The 20,538-nt window shown below is 38.8% G+C and overlaps 1 protein-coding gene across 1 annotated transcript in view; it reads right to left on the reverse strand.

Annotated features, from left to right (window-relative positions):
- Positions 1–20,261, reverse strand: part of LOC146002655 (uncharacterized) — a 96,104-nt gene extending 75,843 nt beyond the window's left edge. Inside the window, exons 1-5 of the mRNA XM_083140618.1 lie at positions 20,180–20,261; positions 7,545–7,703; positions 4,882–5,041; positions 3,081–3,239; positions 1,239–1,304 (exon numbers count right to left, since the gene is read on the reverse strand). Of these exons, the coding sequence (XP_082996744.1) occupies positions 1,239–1,304; positions 3,081–3,239; positions 4,882–5,041; positions 7,545–7,701 (542 nt within the window). The 5' untranslated portion in view covers positions 7,702–7,703; positions 20,180–20,261. The remainder of the gene's footprint in view (positions 1–1,238; positions 1,305–3,080; positions 3,240–4,881; positions 5,042–7,544; positions 7,704–20,179) is intronic.
- Between the last annotated feature and the right edge of the window lie 277 nt (positions 20,262–20,538).

A 20,538-nucleotide genomic window follows, 5' to 3' on the forward strand; every position in this document is an offset into this window, starting at 1 on the left:
TCCTGTTTAAGTTTATATCCTTGAAAGAGTTTTGTGGCCATGGGAATCGTTTGGAGGTTTCGAATGTGCAACACTGTATCAGGATTACACTGCAGTCGAAACCGATAAAAGTGAATGGTTTTCGTGAGCTTCCTTGCAATCCGAAATCTCCGAGCTCGAGTTTTTTGTTCCTTCGCGACTAGATGAAGACAGAGTTGTAAATATAGTGGCGAGCAATGTAAACCAAGAGCGTGTTAATTTCGTACTGTGCGCAAGAGTGTTATTCTTGGTTACTTGCAGTTACTTGTTTGTGTTATTGTAGTGTGTATGTGTGACGTGTCAGTGAGACGATTGGAATGCCAGCCGCAAGATTCACGTTAGAACAAAGATTTTTTATGTATGACACGTACGTGAAAACAAACTCGTGTCGAGACGTGTGTAGGTAATTTGTACAGAAATTCCCATGCGTTTCAACTCCACACAGAGATACGGTTAGACATCTTGTCCTTAAATTACGAGAAACTGTATCGTTAAATTTTAAAACACCTAAGCAAAAACGACGGATTCTAACCGAAGCAAAACTCGATGATATTGGTGCAGCGTTAGAACGTTCTCCAAACAAACCTCTACGCCGTGTTTCACAAGAGGTGGGCGTGTCAAAATCATCGGCACATACAGTCACTAAGCTATTAAAATTAAAACCATACTCTTATAACACAGATTAGTGCTCGTTTTGCAATATTTATATAAATGTCTGCATATGTCCATAAAAATAAGCGGGCATTTCAGGCCGCAAATGTCGGCATCTCCGTCAGCGCCGCCCGCCACGCTTCTCCCGATCTCTCGGCTGCAGATCGAAATGGACGCACGGTATAATTGTACTTAGTTCGCTTCAGAACGGCTCTCGTGGCAAAATTACGCGTTATATTAATTTAATAAGTATGTACATTAATACGTAGACCTCTTGTCCTTCAAATGATATAGACTTTAAGCTGATAATATCACGATAACAATATCAACACCAGAAAACAAAAATAACCCTTTACAGAAACTTCCATTCAAAACAATATATTTTCCGTTATATAGCGCGTCGTGGAGACTTTTTTTCTCAAATAACCTTATTACTTTCATAAGTAAAAAATAGTTTATTTTATTACCGATATGTTCTCTGTGAATTACAAGTGCTTATGTACATTAATATACCTATGTTTTGAGATCCAAATTGTTTTGAACGTTAATCGAAGTATGGGTTATCAAACCATTGATACTCCATGGGTTTTGTCTTGTCATATTTGTACTTGGTACATCTCTTCCCATATATACTCCTGTTGGGAAAAAAGATAAATTCTGTGAGCTTAAAATGTATCTTTTCTAGTGCTTTGATCCGAAACCTACGTAAACTGTCAATGGGGTTCCAGGAGAGCCCACGCAAAACTATAATAATCATAATCATTTTGTGTGAGATTTATTGACTCTTTTAATATCACTGACTAACTAACTAACTCTCTAGCTTTCTTAAAGCCGAAGGTTTATGGTTGCACCAACACATGCCTTCCATCTGTCCCTATCCAGGGCAAGATCAATCCAATCTTTTCCATCTTTACCGATTTCCATTAGGTCCAATATCTGGACGTGAATACAAATTATGTAGTTCTAAATACCACCTCATCTTTTTCATCTGCTTCTTCTAACAACTGAGTCAGATAGTATCACTGATCATGGAAAACAACAATAAGGATACTGTAGACGTCTGCTACCATTAATATTAAGGTCCACAAACTAATAGTGTGAGACTCTTGTATTAACATCCTTGTTTAAGTACACTGGGCACTGCGTAAATGGCGTTTATGTCAGGACAGAATCTGCTATTTTCGGAAAGTATTGGTGTGCTGTGTGCACCTGCTGAAGCACTTTGGCTATGTACAGTCGCGACATGGAATCGTTGAAACATGCCCAGCAAGTAGTTATTCAATTTTTGGTGGCAGAAGGTATTGGAGGAGCCAAAACTTATCGTCGTATGAAGGATGTGTATGGTAATTAGGTTATGCTGTTGCACGACAACGCATGTCCCCATACGGTGGGAATGTTCCAAGGTTTGTTGGTCCTAGAGCATCCACACCCCCATAGCCATAACTTGTTGCCTTGCGACTACCATAGCTTTATACCACTAAAGAAAATCTCTAAAGAGTCGCCTGTACGTTAACGAGGCTGAGGTCCTTGACGCCGTTCAATTGTTTCTCAGTCAACGATTGAAGTTCTTCACTCAGGATATCCACAGTCTAGCGACAAACTGGGGCACTTGCTTGAACCGAAAAGGCGACTATTTGTAGCGGACATGTAGCCCGTGTATCACTATTACTACCTGTATGTTTATATATTGCAAGCAATAAACCATCTGGAAAAAATGTCTCATTTTCATTTGGTTGAATATTCTATTTAGGCAACCCTTTTTGATAAGAACTTTTTTAGTCGATTAAATAAAATATGCAGGGCCTCCCCGATGGAGCAGTGGCATCGTCGTCGCCTTGTAATCAAGGTGTCCCGGGTTCGATACCCGGTGGAGGCAAATAGTGGCTCGGATCCCACTTTAAACTGTAGGTCCAGTCCCGATTAGCCTTACTGTGCATAAGGGGATGCGGGAACTAATTCCTTTTGGAAAGGGGATGCGCGAACTAGTTTTAGAAAGAGGATGCGGGAAACAGTTTCTTTAAGCGATGGGATGCGGAAACCAGTTTATTTTAGAAAGGAGATGCGGTAACTAGTTGCTTTTAGAAAGGGTGTGATGGAACTAGTTGCTTTTAGAAATGGGACGCGGGAACTAGTAGTTGCTTTTAGAAAGGGAATGCGGTACTTAGTTTCATTTAGAAATGGGCTGCTGGAACTAGTTCCTTTTGGAAAGAGGGTTCTGGAACTGGTTTCTCTTAGAAAGGGAATATCGTAACTAGTTCCTTTTAGAAAGAGGATACGGGAACTTGTTGGTTTTAGAAGGGAAAGACCCACCCAACGCAGAGAATATTTCAACCACGAGAAACCTTGCTTCTTGTGAAAAGAAATATCCCAATCAACAGAACAAACATTGAAATAAAGAATGTCTTACTTACAGCCAGTCTTCGACACACTCTGCTGGATAATATTTACTGAAGCATCTCGAAGGCATGATGTCGAAGTATATTATACCAATGGCATTTGAAGTGTACGCTGAGTTGGAATGGTCTGCTTTTAGACACTTATAGAACTCATTGTCGCACGGACAGCTTAGCCTGTAAATGAAATGTTGCATAATGAGGAAGGGTACTATTATAGTACGGGGGTGACACCTATAAATCATATATTTCGCACTTTTTTACATTGCTAACGTACTATTTTGGAATGCGGAACATTTCCTAAGGTGAAATAATGCATTACTAAGATAATGTCTATTTCTTACATTTACGAGTACTTACTGTTACTTGTTATTTCGATTCTGTAACACATTATGACGGGCGATAGGGTACTGGTTCAGGGCACGTTGTGCGAGTGTTTTGTCGATTTATGCAGTGTTGCAACCTAGTTCACCGGAAAATACCTACTTTCATGCCCGGATTTGACATTATGCTAATACCTCGCAAACCATTGACGTTAGCCTCACAAACCATTGACGTTAGCTCCACAAACCATTGACGTTAGCTCCACAAACCATTGACGTTAGCTCCACAAACCATTGACGTTAGCTCCACAAACCATTGACGTTAGTCCCAAAAACCATTAACGTTAGCCCCAAAAATCCATTCACGTTAGCCCCAAAAACCAATTTCCGTAAGGTTAGGTTAAGTTAGGTTAGGCAAGCGTAGTTAAAAAAAGGAAAAATACTCGACACGTCATGTTCTATTGAAAACACGCGAGTTTGAAACACTGACTGCGGGGTTTACGTCATCTAACACACGGAACATTGTGCTCTCGTGCAGAAAGCAAATGGCGGCAGCAGAAACAGCGTGTCGGACAGAGATTTTCGCAGAAAACAACATGTATTCGCATTAAAATGGATCAAAACTACATTCACGAACTTCCACAACGCTACAGAAAATGATTTCCGTAAATTTCTCCTGTAAATTTGAAGAAATCCGTCACCCCTTTACTATAGTGTTACCTAAGGAAGTAAGTTATGTACAGAATCGTTGAATGAGTCCAAAGAAAATTGCAAGACATGGCAATTACACGCGAATTGGATTTTGATTTGATTTGCTTTATTTTACTTCTCCTTTTGTGCCTCTTTTGGCTAATTTGCAAAGATGGGGATGAGTGATGATATGATGAAATTGATGAATAGACACTCACAAATATCCATGCCCAGGCCAGGATTCCAACCCGGGATCCGTGGCGTCGTAGCGCGATGTGTTAACCACTCTGCCTCAGGGGCCGGCACGCGAATTTGAGGATGGCTCTTTTTTTTAGGGCTCAGGTGATACCACTTTGAACCGATACTCTTACTGATGTCCACGGATACCGATACCTGAGTTTTTTTTTCTTCAAAATATTGATCAGTATTGGTGAGTAAATGTTCTGCAATTATATGATTCGATTTGCAAATAAATTTGCTTTAGAACATACAAGAATTACTTCAGAATATTAAAATAGATTTTATGTATTCACAAAATATAGTTTCTCGTGCAAATTGGTGCAGAATAAAAAAGGTTGAATTTTGCATAATTTCCAGGATAATTAGATTCCGCGAAAGTGTTGCACGGCATTTTTGAGAAGTATCGGCTGGTATCGGTAGATGAATTCCAACCGATACATAGGCATCGGTATAGACTCCTTTTACTTTGTAACTCAATAATGACAAAATTGCCACTTACCCACGAGCCCTTCAAATAGGAAAGGAGCCATCTGCCAGAAATCGCTTGGTTTTGCTTGTGACCTTACCTTGTAAAATGATAAGTGTTTTCCAGGCCGTGCTTTGTTTCCCCGCCACTTATATAGTTCGGGCACTTGTCGTGCGCTTTGCAGCATTTATCCGTTTCCAGAGCGCTGCCATAATCGAACTCACTGGAGGAGTCGTTCCCAGGACCACACCACTTTGTACCTGCGGAGGTGAAAGCCACTCAGAAACAATCAGTGTAGTCTCATACATGTTGTTATGTAGCTTTGTGCTTACCGTGATGTTAGTCGAAACTTTAGGTCCAGTCCCGGTTTGCTTCTCTGAAATAGAACCATTGCTCTTTAACTACCGTTCTAACGAGTCTCTGGTGTCTGGAATTAAAAGCCAGCATGTATTGTCCCGTTTGTGATTGTCCTTACAACCGTTTCACCTTATCACTGTTCATCTTCACTTTCGCGATTAGCCAAAAGTGGAAGAAAAATGAAGTAAAATAAAACAAATCAATCAGTCAATTTAATTACCATTCAGAAACGAATTATTTTTAAAAAGTTAGTAGTTAATTCATATGAATTATTTCAGAAATTTCTTAATGATCCTTATCTGTTTCCATATTTGGTTATTTCATATAGGTACTTCGTTTTTTTAGAATATAATGTATCACATAAAGTAACGTAGAACTAATTTATATTTGCAGGAGTAAAACTACAATGTATTCGTCATAACAGATGCAAAAACAAACCTGTATGCTTAGCTCTGTCTAACCTTACTGCAAACCATAAATGATTTTACAACTCCAAAAGAGATTTGTTGCTTTTCATTATAATAATAATAATAATAGAATTAATAATAATAATAGGTGTGAGCCACTCTGCAAATATTTAAGGATATGAAACACACATAGCACCCCTCAAAGTAAGCCCTGTACCCCATCAGCAACCATAAATTGCAGATGCTGGCACCACCTGCATAAAAGCACCACCCAATTAAAAGAGAAAGGAAATTGCTGAAGATAGTTGAGAAAGCAAACAAATGAAATTCATAAGTAAAGTTAATAAAGATCTTCAAGAAGCAAAAAATGAAGAAATTATGAGAACTGTTCATAAAGAAATAAAATTTAGATAACTCATCGAGAATTTAAGAAATTCCAGGAAGAAAATTGTGGAAATCGTTAAGAAAGCAATAAGAAATTTGAAAGAAAAAAAAGTGAAGATACGTGATGCAGAATTTTAAAAGAAAACTGATGAAGAACGTTCAAAAAGATAAAGATAATTGAGAGAGAAATTTGATAAGAAAAGTTTGTTGAGAAATCTATTAAATCGAGCTGAGAATTCATGATGATAAGGATTTTTTTAAATGGGCAAATTTGTTTCTCCAGCCTGTAAATTATTAAATTCAGTATTGGAACACTTCTAATGGATTATCCACCTTTAAAATTTCAACTATGTCACATTTATCGAATGTGCAAAAACAAACCTGTATGCTTAGGTCTGTCTAACCTTACTGCAAATCATAAATGATTTTACAACTCCAAAAGAGATTTGTTGCTTTTCATTATAATAATAATAATAATAGAACTAATAATAATAATAGGTGTGAGCCACTCTGCAAATATTTAAGGATATGAAACACACATAGCACCCCTAAAGTAAGCTCTGTACCCCATCAGCAACCTTAAATTGCAGATGCTGGCACCACCTGCATAAAAGCACCACCCAATTATAAGAGAAAGGAAATTGCTGAAGATAGTTGAGAAAGCAAACAAATGAAATTCTGCTGAGAATTCATGATGATAAGGATTTTTTTAAATGGGCAAATTTGTTTCTCCAGCCTGCAAATTATTAAATTCAGTATTGGAACACTTCTAATGGATTATCCATATTTAAAATTTCAACTATGTCACATTTATCGAAGATTAATTAATATTATGTATAACCATATGCAAGGTGTACGAGTGTTAAAAAAAAGATAAATATTTAGATAGTTTGCCACCAGATGGCTTTAATTTGGAATAAGAGGCGTGGCTATAAAATACCGGAGTTCGGAGGAAAGCAAGCCTTGTGTGGGAACTTCACTTCCCACTGATTAGCTGAGGTTAAAGCACGTTAAGTTGAGTTCTCTTTGAGTGTTGAAAGGGGTCATCTCGGAATGGAACAAAGTACAGGGAGTAGTTGTTTTGTAGTGGTTTAGTATTTTAAGTTTTTATGTAGTATATTTAGTTGGGATTTTTAGTTAAAGCACAGCACTCTTTGTTCTATTCAAAGATAGGTCTTTTGGGGGGAAAATTAATATTAAAATGAAATTACTATAATCCCCTTTTGGTTAAATAAAGTGTAAGGAAGTCTTAGTTATGTAAAGATTTAATTGTATAATTTAATTGTTTCATTATTATTTATTGTATTTAGATTTGGGGTTTATATTGTTATAATCATCATTTATGTAGCCTCAAGCCCTTCAGGCATTATGTTGTTAAATAAACCTCTATACTATCAAGCCTTTTATGTATAATTCCTCTAAACCTACAATTTTACGGCTTAAGCCTTCCACTGCCATATCTTTATATTTCTACTAGGTTAATGTACCGACTTCAGTTGCAAGCCTTGTGTCCTAATGGACAATATTTCTTAGTGAATAATTGTAAAAGACGTGCAATAAGCTGGTCCTATATGGCCAAAAAACATGATGAAAATGCATAAGATTTATGACTTACCAGGGAAAATTATGCACCTTGAATTGCGATTTGCATTCATATTTTTTGGTATAAAGGGCGGTTGTTTCCTTGCATAATTCGATCGCTGTGACAATGGACGAAACGCTCCACAGCAAATAAAATACAGCAATCCTGGTAGTAAAAATGCCAGCTGCATTACTGGAAGAAGAGTACACAAGTTTTGAGAGATACCAATCATTTTAGATATATTGTTAATTTGTATTACATATTTAGTATTTAACCACACACTGTACATCACGAAAGGCTTATTACTTTAATTGTTCTTAAATCAAATGTAGGATAATTATAAAGATGGAAAATCATTGTCCATTTTGTGCTTATGTAGGCTAATAGTTTTCATTTGGATATCAACAGATAATATCTAAGATACTGTGAAGACCTAAGTCATTGGGACAAGAGGATATTTGCTACCTGAGGCCCATTAACATTTTTGGACCCTTTGAATTTGATATCAGTCTTAAGAGGAGAAAATTGTTTTTTTTTTTGTTTTTTTTCAAAATATAGTTACAAAATGCACCACAAATTACATCAGTAACAGTTGTTTTTGATTCGAAGAAGTACAATGTCTATGATAGAGAGAGGTGTTTCATTCTATTTTCTTGTTTGTAATGGGAAAAATTTTAAATTTTATGCTAACGATTCAAGAACAGTAATATGGGTAGGCCTATGTATTAGATAAATATTTACCACTAGAAATTTTAATTAGATTGTGTGGATTCTTCTGGCTGAGCCAATACGCCCCTGCCAAAGCTCACCATTTATTCAAGGTTGGTGTATGATGAATTCTTGATTTTTTACGAGTTCAGTCTTTACATAACAATGGTTTCATAATAATATTATCATCAATGTGGTCCCAAAAGTAATGTAGCAAATATTTTACAATAATAGTAATATATATATATACACAGAGTGTTATCTTAACGGTGCCCACGGACCACAGAGACGTATAGAGGACATCAAGCCAAACAACCTTTCTCAGTAACATTTTTCTCGTTGGTGCCTCGTTTCGGCGCTACAGTCGTTAAAAAAAAGCCCGTTTTGCCGCCCAACACAACATTTGATCTATACATATACCCCCTGTATATCTCTAGATGAGTATTATTAGGAAGTATCGAGTAAAGAAACTAATGTTCATACATTTTACGATAACATTCTTTGAAAAATATTGAAAACTACCTAGATTTTTTTGGTATGGTCTGACCCACCCATTAGAAACACTACTGAATACCATTATTTTGCAGTTCCAGTTATTTGTCTAGCTTTAATGTTGTTTTAGTAAGAGTACAAATCAAGCACTACAAAGTTCATAATTATAAACAAATCACAATAATGTAATAATCCGTTGCGCAACAGCCCATGATGGGCCTAGGCATACCTACCGACTGCCGATCTCCCTCCCACGCTTTCCCTCGTCACCTCTAAGCGTGGAGATCTTCAACAAGTATTGGAATAGTCGGGGGGTCAGCCCGACGTATCCCCAGCCGTTATAGTAGGTCTTCTCGACCGGATTACGCTCACTCACTCGGAGCTCCCCAATTTCCTCACGATGGTGGGTTGCCACCGGCCCTATACGTAGGCCGAATAAATGGACATTTCCACTCAATTTTTTTTACAACAATTTTAAAAACTACACCCTGGAAAAATGACCCCTGCAAGTTCTCGCATTTCTCTGCGTCCAGTTTAAGGCAGAAACGAGACTTCCAAAGTTGGGAGGCTAGCGTTGCGCTGAAAACACGCCGCCGCCATGTTACTACGTCACTCCTTAGGGAGAGATCGTTTGTCGTCTGCTTCGAGCGTCCAGTTCCGGATGGGTAGCCCACGGTGAGCGAACACGTGCAGCAGTTTTACAAATCTGTACCGATTTAAATAATGGAAGAAGGAGCGATAGGAGAAAGGAAAGCTATGCTTTGTAATGATCATTCTTCTATGAAATATCCGTGCTGCTCACGCGCAAGATGAATGAAAGGGTTCAGTTCCGTGAGTGTTTTCAGGCCATGCGAAAAATATTTCTTATAAAATTGGTTGCTGACCAGACACTCAAAAATATTTTTTAAACTTATATTTATCGATATTTACCGTAACCTATGTAGTGCAAAATAGGAATTTTCACATTCTTAACTTTATTTATAAAGCCTATTTAACTTTCTTTTCCATAAAGCAATTTCAGTTTGTGTTCCATTTCAGTTGCGCAAATTATGATCAAACATTTTTGTGCAGATAAGAGAAAATACACTGAGAAGATTACATTAGTTGCACAGATACATATCTATACTTAGTTTATGTATAATCATTACAAGGAAATAATGTGTATAACCATGGACGTATTTAAGGGGGATTCAACGGGTCCAACCCCTCTCTTTTTTTGGTTCACTAAAATTACCAGTTTCCTTGTTCTATCCGCTTGTTCATAAAAAATGCGTTCGGACTTATTTCATTCTCTTAAATTAGACATATAGGACGGGATACGGATGGGAAGGAAATTTCGTAATTCCACTCACCAGATGGGACTGCAGACTAATATCTGCAATTTCCTGATAGTTTCAGAATTTCTGCGATGAGAAACTGCATTGAGACTATCAACTCAGTTATTTTCCCCCCTCGAATTATATTAAAGAAATTTGGTTCTTAAAAACGTAGTGACACAAGATGAACAGAAAAGTATCAATACTTCGTGACTACAAACACACAACTTTGTCGGGTCCAACATCCCCTCCCCCCATGCTACCTAACAAGCTTCCGGCCAGCAGTGTCCTGGATTTTCACTTAAGAAATAAAGCAACCCTAATCATACCAAAAGTTGATCCATCCCTCCCCCCCCCCCCCGTGAACTATATATACGCCCATGTGTATAACAATATCCCATACTGAAATGGTACGATATAATTATTTTGAATTTTGTACTGCGAAAAAAGCCGCCTCATCTCGTTACCCCGAACGCATTAATTGGTTGGTTCACAACTTCACCACTAAGGATCCTATCGAGACGAGACATGGCAGCCTTGGTTTCGTTCTCGTTGAGAGTTGTAAATGTCTGTCTCGTGTTTGTTTGTAAATGTCTCATTGACAGCCTCGTCTCAATTTATAAACATTATAAATACAAGGAAAACCTTTCTTAATATTTTTTATTATTATCATTATTTTTTTTTGACTCCTCGTTTCGACGGTACAACCTTCGAAAACTAAATATTATCCTGCTTATATATGCAAACCAAACTGCTGATTCAGAATTACCAGGAATGAACTGGCGTTGTAATTATTATACACAAAATTCATGATTTATTTGAGGGAGTCGCATGTTCCAGGTTTGACTCTCGACCTGGGCATGACTGTCGCCTTGTGAGTGACATTTCATTGAACTGGAATTGTTACATGGGAGGATGTTTGCTCGAGACTTTGGGGACAGCTAGGAGGATATTTCTATTGTTAATGTTAGTGTTGCTCACGAGACGAGGCATGTTCCGTCTCGTCTCATAAAAGGAGATGGGACAAGTGAATGTTTTCGAAATGAGATGGGACAGAAGAAAAAGTTCGTCTCTTATCATGGCAGGTTGGGTGATACTTAGATTGTGCAGTTGGTGGTAGTGTGTGTGTGTGTGGGGGGGGGGGGGTGTACTCCTGCACCCCGACTTCGAATACAGCTTGTAGTTATTCATCTTCATTGTAGCGATTAGCCAAAAGTGGGAAGAAATGTGATGTTAGAGATGATAATTAACCCTTAGTACGCCGCGCGGTCTGACGAAAGTAAGCCCAGTGTCGCCGAGGCTTTGAGCGGGAAATTTGAATTCGTATACATAATGGAGAAAAATCGTAATAACTCTGGCACTATGGGACCAATCTACTTCGGATAACTTTTGTTTTGCAGGCAATACATCGGTGCATGCAACCATGTAAAATTTGGATGCCCCAACCGTAGGGGGGTTACGGGCGGGGGCTGCATCCCCCGAATTTCAATGAAAAAACATAAAAATGTGGAGTTTGCCCCTTCTTCTCCAGCTACTTTGGGGAGAAAACCGGAACTTTTGTTGTTTTTTTTTCCAAAGAATAGACCTTCCGCAACAGAATGAAACTTGATTCATGTTCGTGGGTGCAATACAATTTGAATAATAAAGGCAAAACTTAAAACTCGATCGAATTTTAGCCAATTTGCATATTATTCATAAAATTGTTATAACTGACACTATGGGACCAATCTACTTCGGATAACTTTTGTTTTGCAGGCAGAAGATCAGTGCATGCAACCATGTAAAATTTGGATGCCCCAACCATGGGGGGGGGGGGGGGGTTTACGGGCGGGGGCTGCATCCCCCGAATTTCAATGAAAAAATCATAAAAATGTGGACTTTGCCCCCTCTTCTCCAGCTACTTTGGGGAGAAAACCCGAACTTTTGCTTTTTTTCGTTCGTACTTGCATCTTGTGTAGCTACTGTGAATCTTTCTTCCCTGTTGACTCGGTTCTTTGTGGAAATATGTCCGGAAGGAAAGGATTGTGCGTTAGTGAAATCGATGAGCTGTTATATGATACGAACTGTTTTATGGTGAGGCCTTTCCTAACAGAGGAGGGAAGGGAGCCTTTGCAATCGTTTGTTTTGTCTATACTTCTGGATAGACGCACGCTTTAGACTCATGCTTCTGGCCTCTGGCTATCGTCAAGCCATTGCATTTCTAACAGAGAGGCGACAGAAAGCTGACACCTGCCAAACCTCATCCAATCCCCTCTCTCCTTGCCCCCCCCCCCCCCCGCCACTACTTCAGCTGGATCACCAGAAAGAAGAATGTGTGCCTTATCAGTACTAAATCACAGCGTTGGAAGCTTGGAGGAAAACAGCATCGTAAATACCAAGCATTTATTGTGTCTGTCAACTGAAGAGCGAACACGTGTTTGGGTGAGCCCAAACACGTGACATATTCCGAGAAAGGAGGGGGGGGGGAATTTGAAATTTTCGAAACAAGATTGCAAAACAAGTTCCCGAACGAACTGTCAGTGTTTCAACCTCAATATACAAATATAAGTGTGGCAAACCCTCGATAATTGTATCTAAAGCTGTTTGTAACATATGTGTTACAGCGGCTACAAGGGATATACTTTTTTTGTAACATATGTGTTACGGCGGCGAACTAAGGGTTAATAAATAAATTATAATAAATTAACCATGCGTTCTCATCGTTGCGGTTAAACAAAGTGAACGCATCGTTGTGGGAAAGATGCATATCGCATGCCCATTCTCCCGTCCCTGATCTTACAAACTAATTACATTAAATCTCCGCCAAAATGACCAACGAGTGCAATTTACATACGTAAAAGCTCATAGCAATCTTAATATATATATATATATATCAGGATTTAGTGGACCAATATGCAAAAAAGGCGAAGAACACTCTTTTTCCTACTCCCCTTCGTTTATCCAATACCATAGAAACTGATCTTCTACACCGAGTTAAAATGAAACTTAATTCCCAATGGGAAGCTCGGGCACTTAATCAAATTGCAAATTTAACCACTTATAAATGGTACGCAGAAAAAGTAGTCAGTCGACCCTGGTTTCATAAACTGAAACTTCCTCGTTAAGTGATAACTTTCACACTTCGCCTACGAACGGGACACGTTTGCACAAACGAACACCTAGCAAGACTGCATCAAAATCCCTCCCCTGCTACAACAATTTAATCTCTTCCTCCATTGCCCGTTAAGGAGCAAGCACAGACACGCTCTTTTTAACAGATTACACAGAGCCAAGATACCATTTCCTGTATTCATACCCTCCCTATTATCGTCTCCTTCCCCTCGTATGATGCGGATATTATCAGTGGCGTAGCGTTATAGTACGCCCGTACACCCGGCGTTCCCAGATTTAAAATTTCAAAAATGCTTAAATGCTGTGATTATAAAGTAAAACGTGACTAATTTCATATATGTTTGACCTTCATGGCATTATAATAGCTATTTTTCGCGATCCGCTTGCAACGCTCCACTCTCAACACTCGTTCTAGCATCTCTTTTCAATGCCTTTCCCGGCCGGACGCCGAGCAGGTTCGGCGTACAGGACTCCTATATTCCTTGCTGCCTTTCTGGAGGGAAAGCTTCGATTTCTACAGCACGTGCGTAAATGGTCTCTCTTACGCAGCGTTGGCAAAATTTGTGTTTTTTTTTAAAAAAAGAACAAAACAAACTGTTTTTTTTTTGTTTAAAACATGTTTTTTTGTTTTAAACATGAGTTTAAAAAACATGTTTTAAACATGTGTTTTAAACAAAAGAAAGTCAACCTTTTCCCAGTAAATTATAGTTAAAGTCGTTAAAGAAAAAAATAGGGGTGTGCGGGATCCCGAAGAGTCGGGACCAGGATCTGGAAAAAATTTCCCGATCTTTCGGATTCCCGAGCAGTTAGTTTTTGTACCAGAAGTGCAAAAACAAGCACTTAAGATGAAAATTGCGTGTAGAATTCGAGATTTTCAGAGCTTCGGGAAATTTCGATCATTTCTCGTCCCGAAAATTTCCCGACTTTGTCGGGAAATGGCAACTATTTCCCGTCCCGAATGTCAGGATTAAAAAAAAATTCCCGTCCAGACCAAAACAATTCTGTCTCGCACACCCCCTAGAAAAAAAAACAACTCATTTTTATGAAACTATATTACTGAAGTACAGTGGCTGCAAGAACAGTTTATCAGTGGCGTAGCATGGGCATTTCGGGTGGGAACGCCAAGTCCGAAGGAAGGGTCGGCCCTTTTTTGCTTAATAATTTACTTATGGAATTAGTCGCCACAGGCATTGTTTATTTCCCTGAAGTCAGCTGGGTTTTCAATAAAGCATCATCATCCATGCATGCTTTAGCTAGAAAATGAGATGCCTCACCATGCAACAAATGTTTTGAACTCTGGTGTTTTATACTTTTCGGCAAATGACGCAAATCATTATAAAACCTACCTGAATCACAAGCGCCTCTGCACATCAGTAGACGTCATTGTTGTGGATGATCCAACTACTGATTGATTTGGTTTATTTTACTTCGTTTTTCTACCACTTTTGGTTAATCGCGAATATGAATATGAGTGATGATATTGATGAAGGGACACTGACAAAGAACACCCATGCTCACGCCGGGATTCGAATCAGGGGCCTGTCCCCTTGGCGCGCTGTGCAAAACACTCTGACACGGTGGTGTGTACTATCGTACACTCTACTAACGTAACAGTGCCGAGTAGTAATTCAGACCACTGTTTATTACGTCTTGAGAATGCTGATAAACATTTTAAAATAATTTTGTCCAGAGACCATTCGATGTTAAGAGTTTTCAAATCAATGCTAAACATTTCCATTCACACAATATTAAGCAGTTACATAATAACGAAAAAATAATAACCCGCAAAACTATTATTATTACTCTTTTTTATTAAGTGGTAGAGCAGCCACAGGCTGAACTTCTACCACAAGGACTTCACCAACTTATTTGACAAAAACTGTGTTGATCTTTTAGTTTTTAATGCACATCGCTGTTCGTGCGATAAATTATACAATGCAGTGGCCATTAAGAAGTGCTATATTTCAGTTTGGTAAAGTTACGTCAGTCAATATTGCGTATTGTAGCAACACATAGCACGAGAGCCACGAGCGCGAAGAACCGGGAAGAAATTCTACCGCTATCGTCTGCTTCAGAAGGCAGAAAGGGTCACGTGAAACAATCACGTAGCCCTCGGCTCCATACGCGGGCGTACGAGAGGGCATTTGGTCGCGTGCTTTAGAGATCCAAGCTTTCCCTCCAGAAAGGCAGCAAGGAATATAGGGTTCTGTACGCCGAACCTGCTCGGCGTCCGGCCAGGAAAAAAATGCTAGAACGAGTGTTGTTAGTGGAGCGTTGCAAGCGGATCGCGAAAAATAGCTATTATAATGCCATGAAGGTCAGACATATATGAAATTAGTCAAGATTTACTTTATATTGACAGTATTTACGCATTTTTGAAATTTATAATCGGGGAACGCCGGGCGTACGGGCGTACTATAACGCTACGCCACTGCAGTTTATATCCCTTTGGAGATAATGTTTACCATACTTCAGGGAAGGGTTGTGCGGGACAGAATTTTTTGGGTCGGGACGGGAAATTCTTTAAATCCCGACATTCGAGACGGGAAAAATTCTCAATTTCACGACAAAGTCGGAAAATTTTAGGGACGGGATATGTTCGAAATTTCCCGAGGCTCTTAAAATCTCGAATTCTACACGTAATGTTCATCTTAAGTGTTTGATTTTGCACTTCTGGTACAAAAACTAACAATTTCGATACGTTCCAGACATACATTTACAGAAGAAAATGTCGAGAATTGACGAATTTTTGAAATGACCATTCTGTATTTCCCTACTGCTTGGGACCCCGAAAAGTTGGGATCGAGACGGGATTCCCCCCCCCCCCCGATCCCGGTACCGACTTTTCGGGATCCCGCACACCTCTACTGCAGGGACAAAAGTAGGAGGTGATAGCCCCCTTTTTCCGCCACTACTGAAGTAGGTTAGGATTCATATTCATCTAAATTTCAAGAAACTAAATATTATAGAATTACTATCTTCGTCGTGGAAAAATAAGGGTGAAATATTTCCTGCTGCCTGAACAGTTTATATAGGAGAAAACAACCTGCAGTGTATTAATAGATTCACCAGATCAATTAATCTATCCAAGGTACAAAATTATGTTGCCAAAAGTAAGCGTCTGCGCTTCATTCAGTTATACAAAACAATGAATCATATCGCAAGAGAAAAAAAAATTCACGTCATGATCAAAATCACGCATTGTGTATTCAGATACTTCCACCAGTCTCCAACTTACAGGACGGTACGAAACAAAGAACTGAGAAGTTTCGATTTCTACAGTAAAGCACGGACCCTTCTTGTCGCACAACAGTGTTGCTACCTTGTGCATACATAGCTAGCCTGCCTAACTTAATAACGTAGGCATTTAGCCAAAATTGAAGGTAGTGTCTGCTGCCACGTTCTTTTTCTGCTGTAACCCAAAAGAGACATGCGCGTGGCAACAGACTGTTTTATCGTGATTTCATCATGCTATGTATGCAATTACGTCCGTAACACATACTGTGAAGTTTTAGCGATTAATTACACAAAAATGTTTTAAGATTAGGTCCCTTAGCATTCTTCTAATAATAAACCTAAATGCTCTCGTAGTTAGGTTAGGTTCTGTTAGCATTAAAATAATATAACTAAATGCTTTCTAAGAAAAAGGTTCTAAATTACCTGTACATTGATTCCCACTAGTCATATACTTGCATTTTTATCGTTTTCATCTGTTCTTAAGATTTGTAACATCCTCTTAGGGCCGGTTGCACCATCGCCACTTAATCTGCCACTTTACAAAGTGCTGGATAACGACAGGCGGGAGATTTAGGCGGCGGTGGGTTGCACCAAGCATTTTTATCCTCGGCCTTGTAAGGTGGAACTTTCTCCTGCTTGCCGTACGACCTGGCAACAGAAACTGGAGAAAGTTGTGTTTTCGATTGTGTTTTGTTTGTTTATTACGTGCTAATATCTGCTTGTCAATGGACATTTCCACTCAATTTTTTTTACAACAATTTTAAAAACTACACCCTGGAAAAATGACCCCTGCAAGTTCTCGCATTTCTCTGCGTCCAGTTTAAGGCAGAAACGAGACTTCCAAAGTTGGGAGGCTAGCGTTGCGCTGAAAACACGCCGTCGCCATGTTACTACGTCACTCCTTAGGGAGAGATCGTTTGTCGTCTGCTTCGAGCGTCCAGTTCCGGATGGGTAGCCCACGGTGAGCGAACACGTGCAGCAGTTTTACAAATCTGTACCGATTTAAATAATGGAAGAAGGAGCGATAGGAGAAAGGAAAGCTATGCTTTGTAACGATCATTCTTCTATGAAATATCCGTGCTGCTCACGCGCAAGATGAATGAAAGGGTTCAGTTCCGTGAGTGTTTTCAGGCCATGCGAAAAATATTTCTTATAAAATTGGTTGCTGACCAGACACTCAAAAATATTTTTTAAACTTATATTTATCGATATTTACCGTAACCTATGTAGTGCAAAATAGGAATTTTCACATTCTTAACTTTATTTATAAAGCCTATTTAACTTTCTTTTCCATAAAGCAATTTCAGTTTGTGTTCCATTTCAGTTGCGCAAATTATGATCAAACATTTTTGTGCAGATAAGAGAAAATACACTGAGAAGATTACATTAGTTGCACAGATACATATCTATACTTAGTTTATGTATAATCATTACAAGGAAATAATGTGTATAACCATGGACGTATTTAAGGGGGATTCAACGGGTCCAACCCCTCTCTTTTTTTGGCTCACTAAAATTACCAGTTTCCTTGTTCTATCCGCTTGTTCATAAAAAATGCGTTCGGACTTATTTCATTCTCTTAAATTAGACATATAGGACGGGATACGGATGGGAAGGAAATTTCGTAATTCCACTCACCAGATGGGACTGCAGACTAATATCTGCAATTTCCTGATAGTTTCAGAATTTCTGCGATGAGAAACTGCATTGAGACTATCAACTCAGTTATTTTCCCCCCTCGAATTATATTAAAGAAATTTGGTTCTTAAAAACGTAGTGACACAAGATGAACAGAAAAGTATCAATACTTCGTGACTACAAACACACAACTTTGTCGGGTCCAACATCCCCTCCCCCCATGCTACCTAACAAGCTTCCGGCCAGCAGTGTCCTGGATTTTCACTTAAGAAATAAAGCAACCCTAATCATACCAAAAGTTGATCCATCCCTCCCCCCCCCCCGTGAACTATATATACGCCCATGTGTATAACAATATCCCATACTGAAATGGTACGATATAATTATTTTGAATTTTGTACTGCGAAAAAAGCCGCCTCATCTCGTTACCCCGAACGCATTAATTGGTTGGTTCACAACTTCACCACTAAGGATCCTATCGAGACGAGACATGGCAGCCTTGGTTTCGTTCTCGTTGAGAGTTGTAAATGTCTGTCTCGTGTTTGTTTGTAAATGTCTCATTGACAGCCTCGTCTCAATTTATAAACATTATAAATACAAGGAAAACCTTTCTTAATATTTTTTATTATTATCATTATTTCTTTTGACTCCTCGTTTCGACGGTACAACCTTCGAAAACTAAATATTATCCTGCTTATATATGCAAACCAAACTGCTGATTCAGAATTACCAGGAATGAACTGGCGTTGTAATTATTATACACAAAATTCATGATTTATTTGAGGGAGTCGCATGTTCCAGGTTTGACTCTCGACCTGGGCATGACTGTCGCCTTGTGAGTGACATTTCATTGAACTGGAATTGTTACATGGGAGGATGTTTGCTCGAGACTTTGGGGACAGCTAGGAGGATATTTCTATTGTTAATGTTAGTGTTGCTCACGAGACGAGGCATGTTCCGTCTCGTCTCATAAAAGGAGATGGGACAAGTGAATGTTTTCGAAATGAGATGGGACAGAAGAAAAAGTTCGTCTCTTATCATGGCAGGTTGGGTGATACTTAGATTGTGCAGTTGGTGGTAGTGTGTGTGTGTGTGTGGGGGGGGGGGGTGTACTCCTGCACCCCGACTTCGAATACAGCTTGTAGTTATTCATCTTCATTGTAGCGATTAGCCAAAAGTGGGAAGAAATGTGATGTTAGAGATGATAATTAATAAATAAATTATAATAAATTAACCATGCGTTCTCATCGTTGCGGTTAAACAAAGTGAACGGAAAAGCGACGTAAAAGTAGGCTAAATACAAAAATTTGCAATATATATATATATATTAACTGAAGAAAACTGTCATTTACTGCAGGAAATTTAAAAACTCACCGTACCTTTTTATACCGTATCACCTCTTATATTGCAGAAATTGGCGTGTAAACTAGTGTGTTCTAAAAGTATTATCTTAAAATTTGTGAAGAAAATATTATGGCGAAAATAACTGTAATTCCAGAAAAGGCATTCCTATAATATTAAGTTCTTGCCAGTCAGAACTAACCTTTGTATTCGCAATGAGCAAGGCTGTTCACGTGTTCAGCCATTGACTGTTACAAGGTTTGCTTTGTCACCCTAATGGGAAAACCCTCTACCGAGTGGCTGAATTATAGTAAATACTACTTACTGCTAGGGCATAATTCATCTCCAAGAAATGGAGCACAGATTTTTGCACTGGAAGTTGCAAGATACTTGTTTTATGCAGTAACAAGTGAATTTGCTGTCGTTTCCGCGGCTCATGCTAAGTTGACGGGACGAGCAGAAGCCCCGCCTCCACGCATTTCTAAGTGATGACGTCAGAGGACCTCCTGTCTGTGGAGAGAACGTTTTCAAATCTGTGACGTAGTAGGTGAATTTCAGCGGTGTTTGAAGGCGTGTTTCTCGAGAACCGAAACAAATATCGCCGAGATATTTTGCACATCTCATGTTTGTGTCATTATCTCTAAAATGAATGGATTTAAAACGTTTTTCATGTCAAAGTGGAAATGTCCATTCCGACCAGACTAAGCCGGATTCGAACCTACGCCGTCCCGCAGCGAACGATCTCAAGACGAGTGAACGCCTTAACCCGCTCGACTACGGAGGAGGACAATAATGTACAAATGTACAAATGGGAAAACGTTTTACCTTACTATATTCTCCTGCCTGATAATATCTCCATAAGAAACCCGCCTGTTGCTTCTAATACAGCTGTTTCCTGGGAATAAAGTTGTAACAATAGTTTCTTTGTTTTCAGTCAAGGAATTATTCTCTAATACATTATTATTTTCTTCAGAGTTGGAAGTATTTAAAAACGCGAAAGATTTATTTATCGGACCGAATCGAGCAATTTTGTATTTCAATGAAAATGTTATCAACGTATTGTTTACGTAAATGTTCTCTAGACAATGAAATATTCTTTGTTTAATGGGAATACCGCAATTCAAAAAAATGTATATAAATTTTTATTTGTTAACATGTATTTGCACATTTGTTTTTCACTAAGG

This window comes from Lepisma saccharinum, chromosome 18 (genome assembly GCF_977018435.1).
Source record: "Lepisma saccharinum chromosome 18, izLepSacc3.1, whole genome shotgun sequence".
NCBI classification, from domain to species: domain Eukaryota; kingdom Metazoa; phylum Arthropoda; class Insecta; order Zygentoma; family Lepismatidae; genus Lepisma; species Lepisma saccharinum.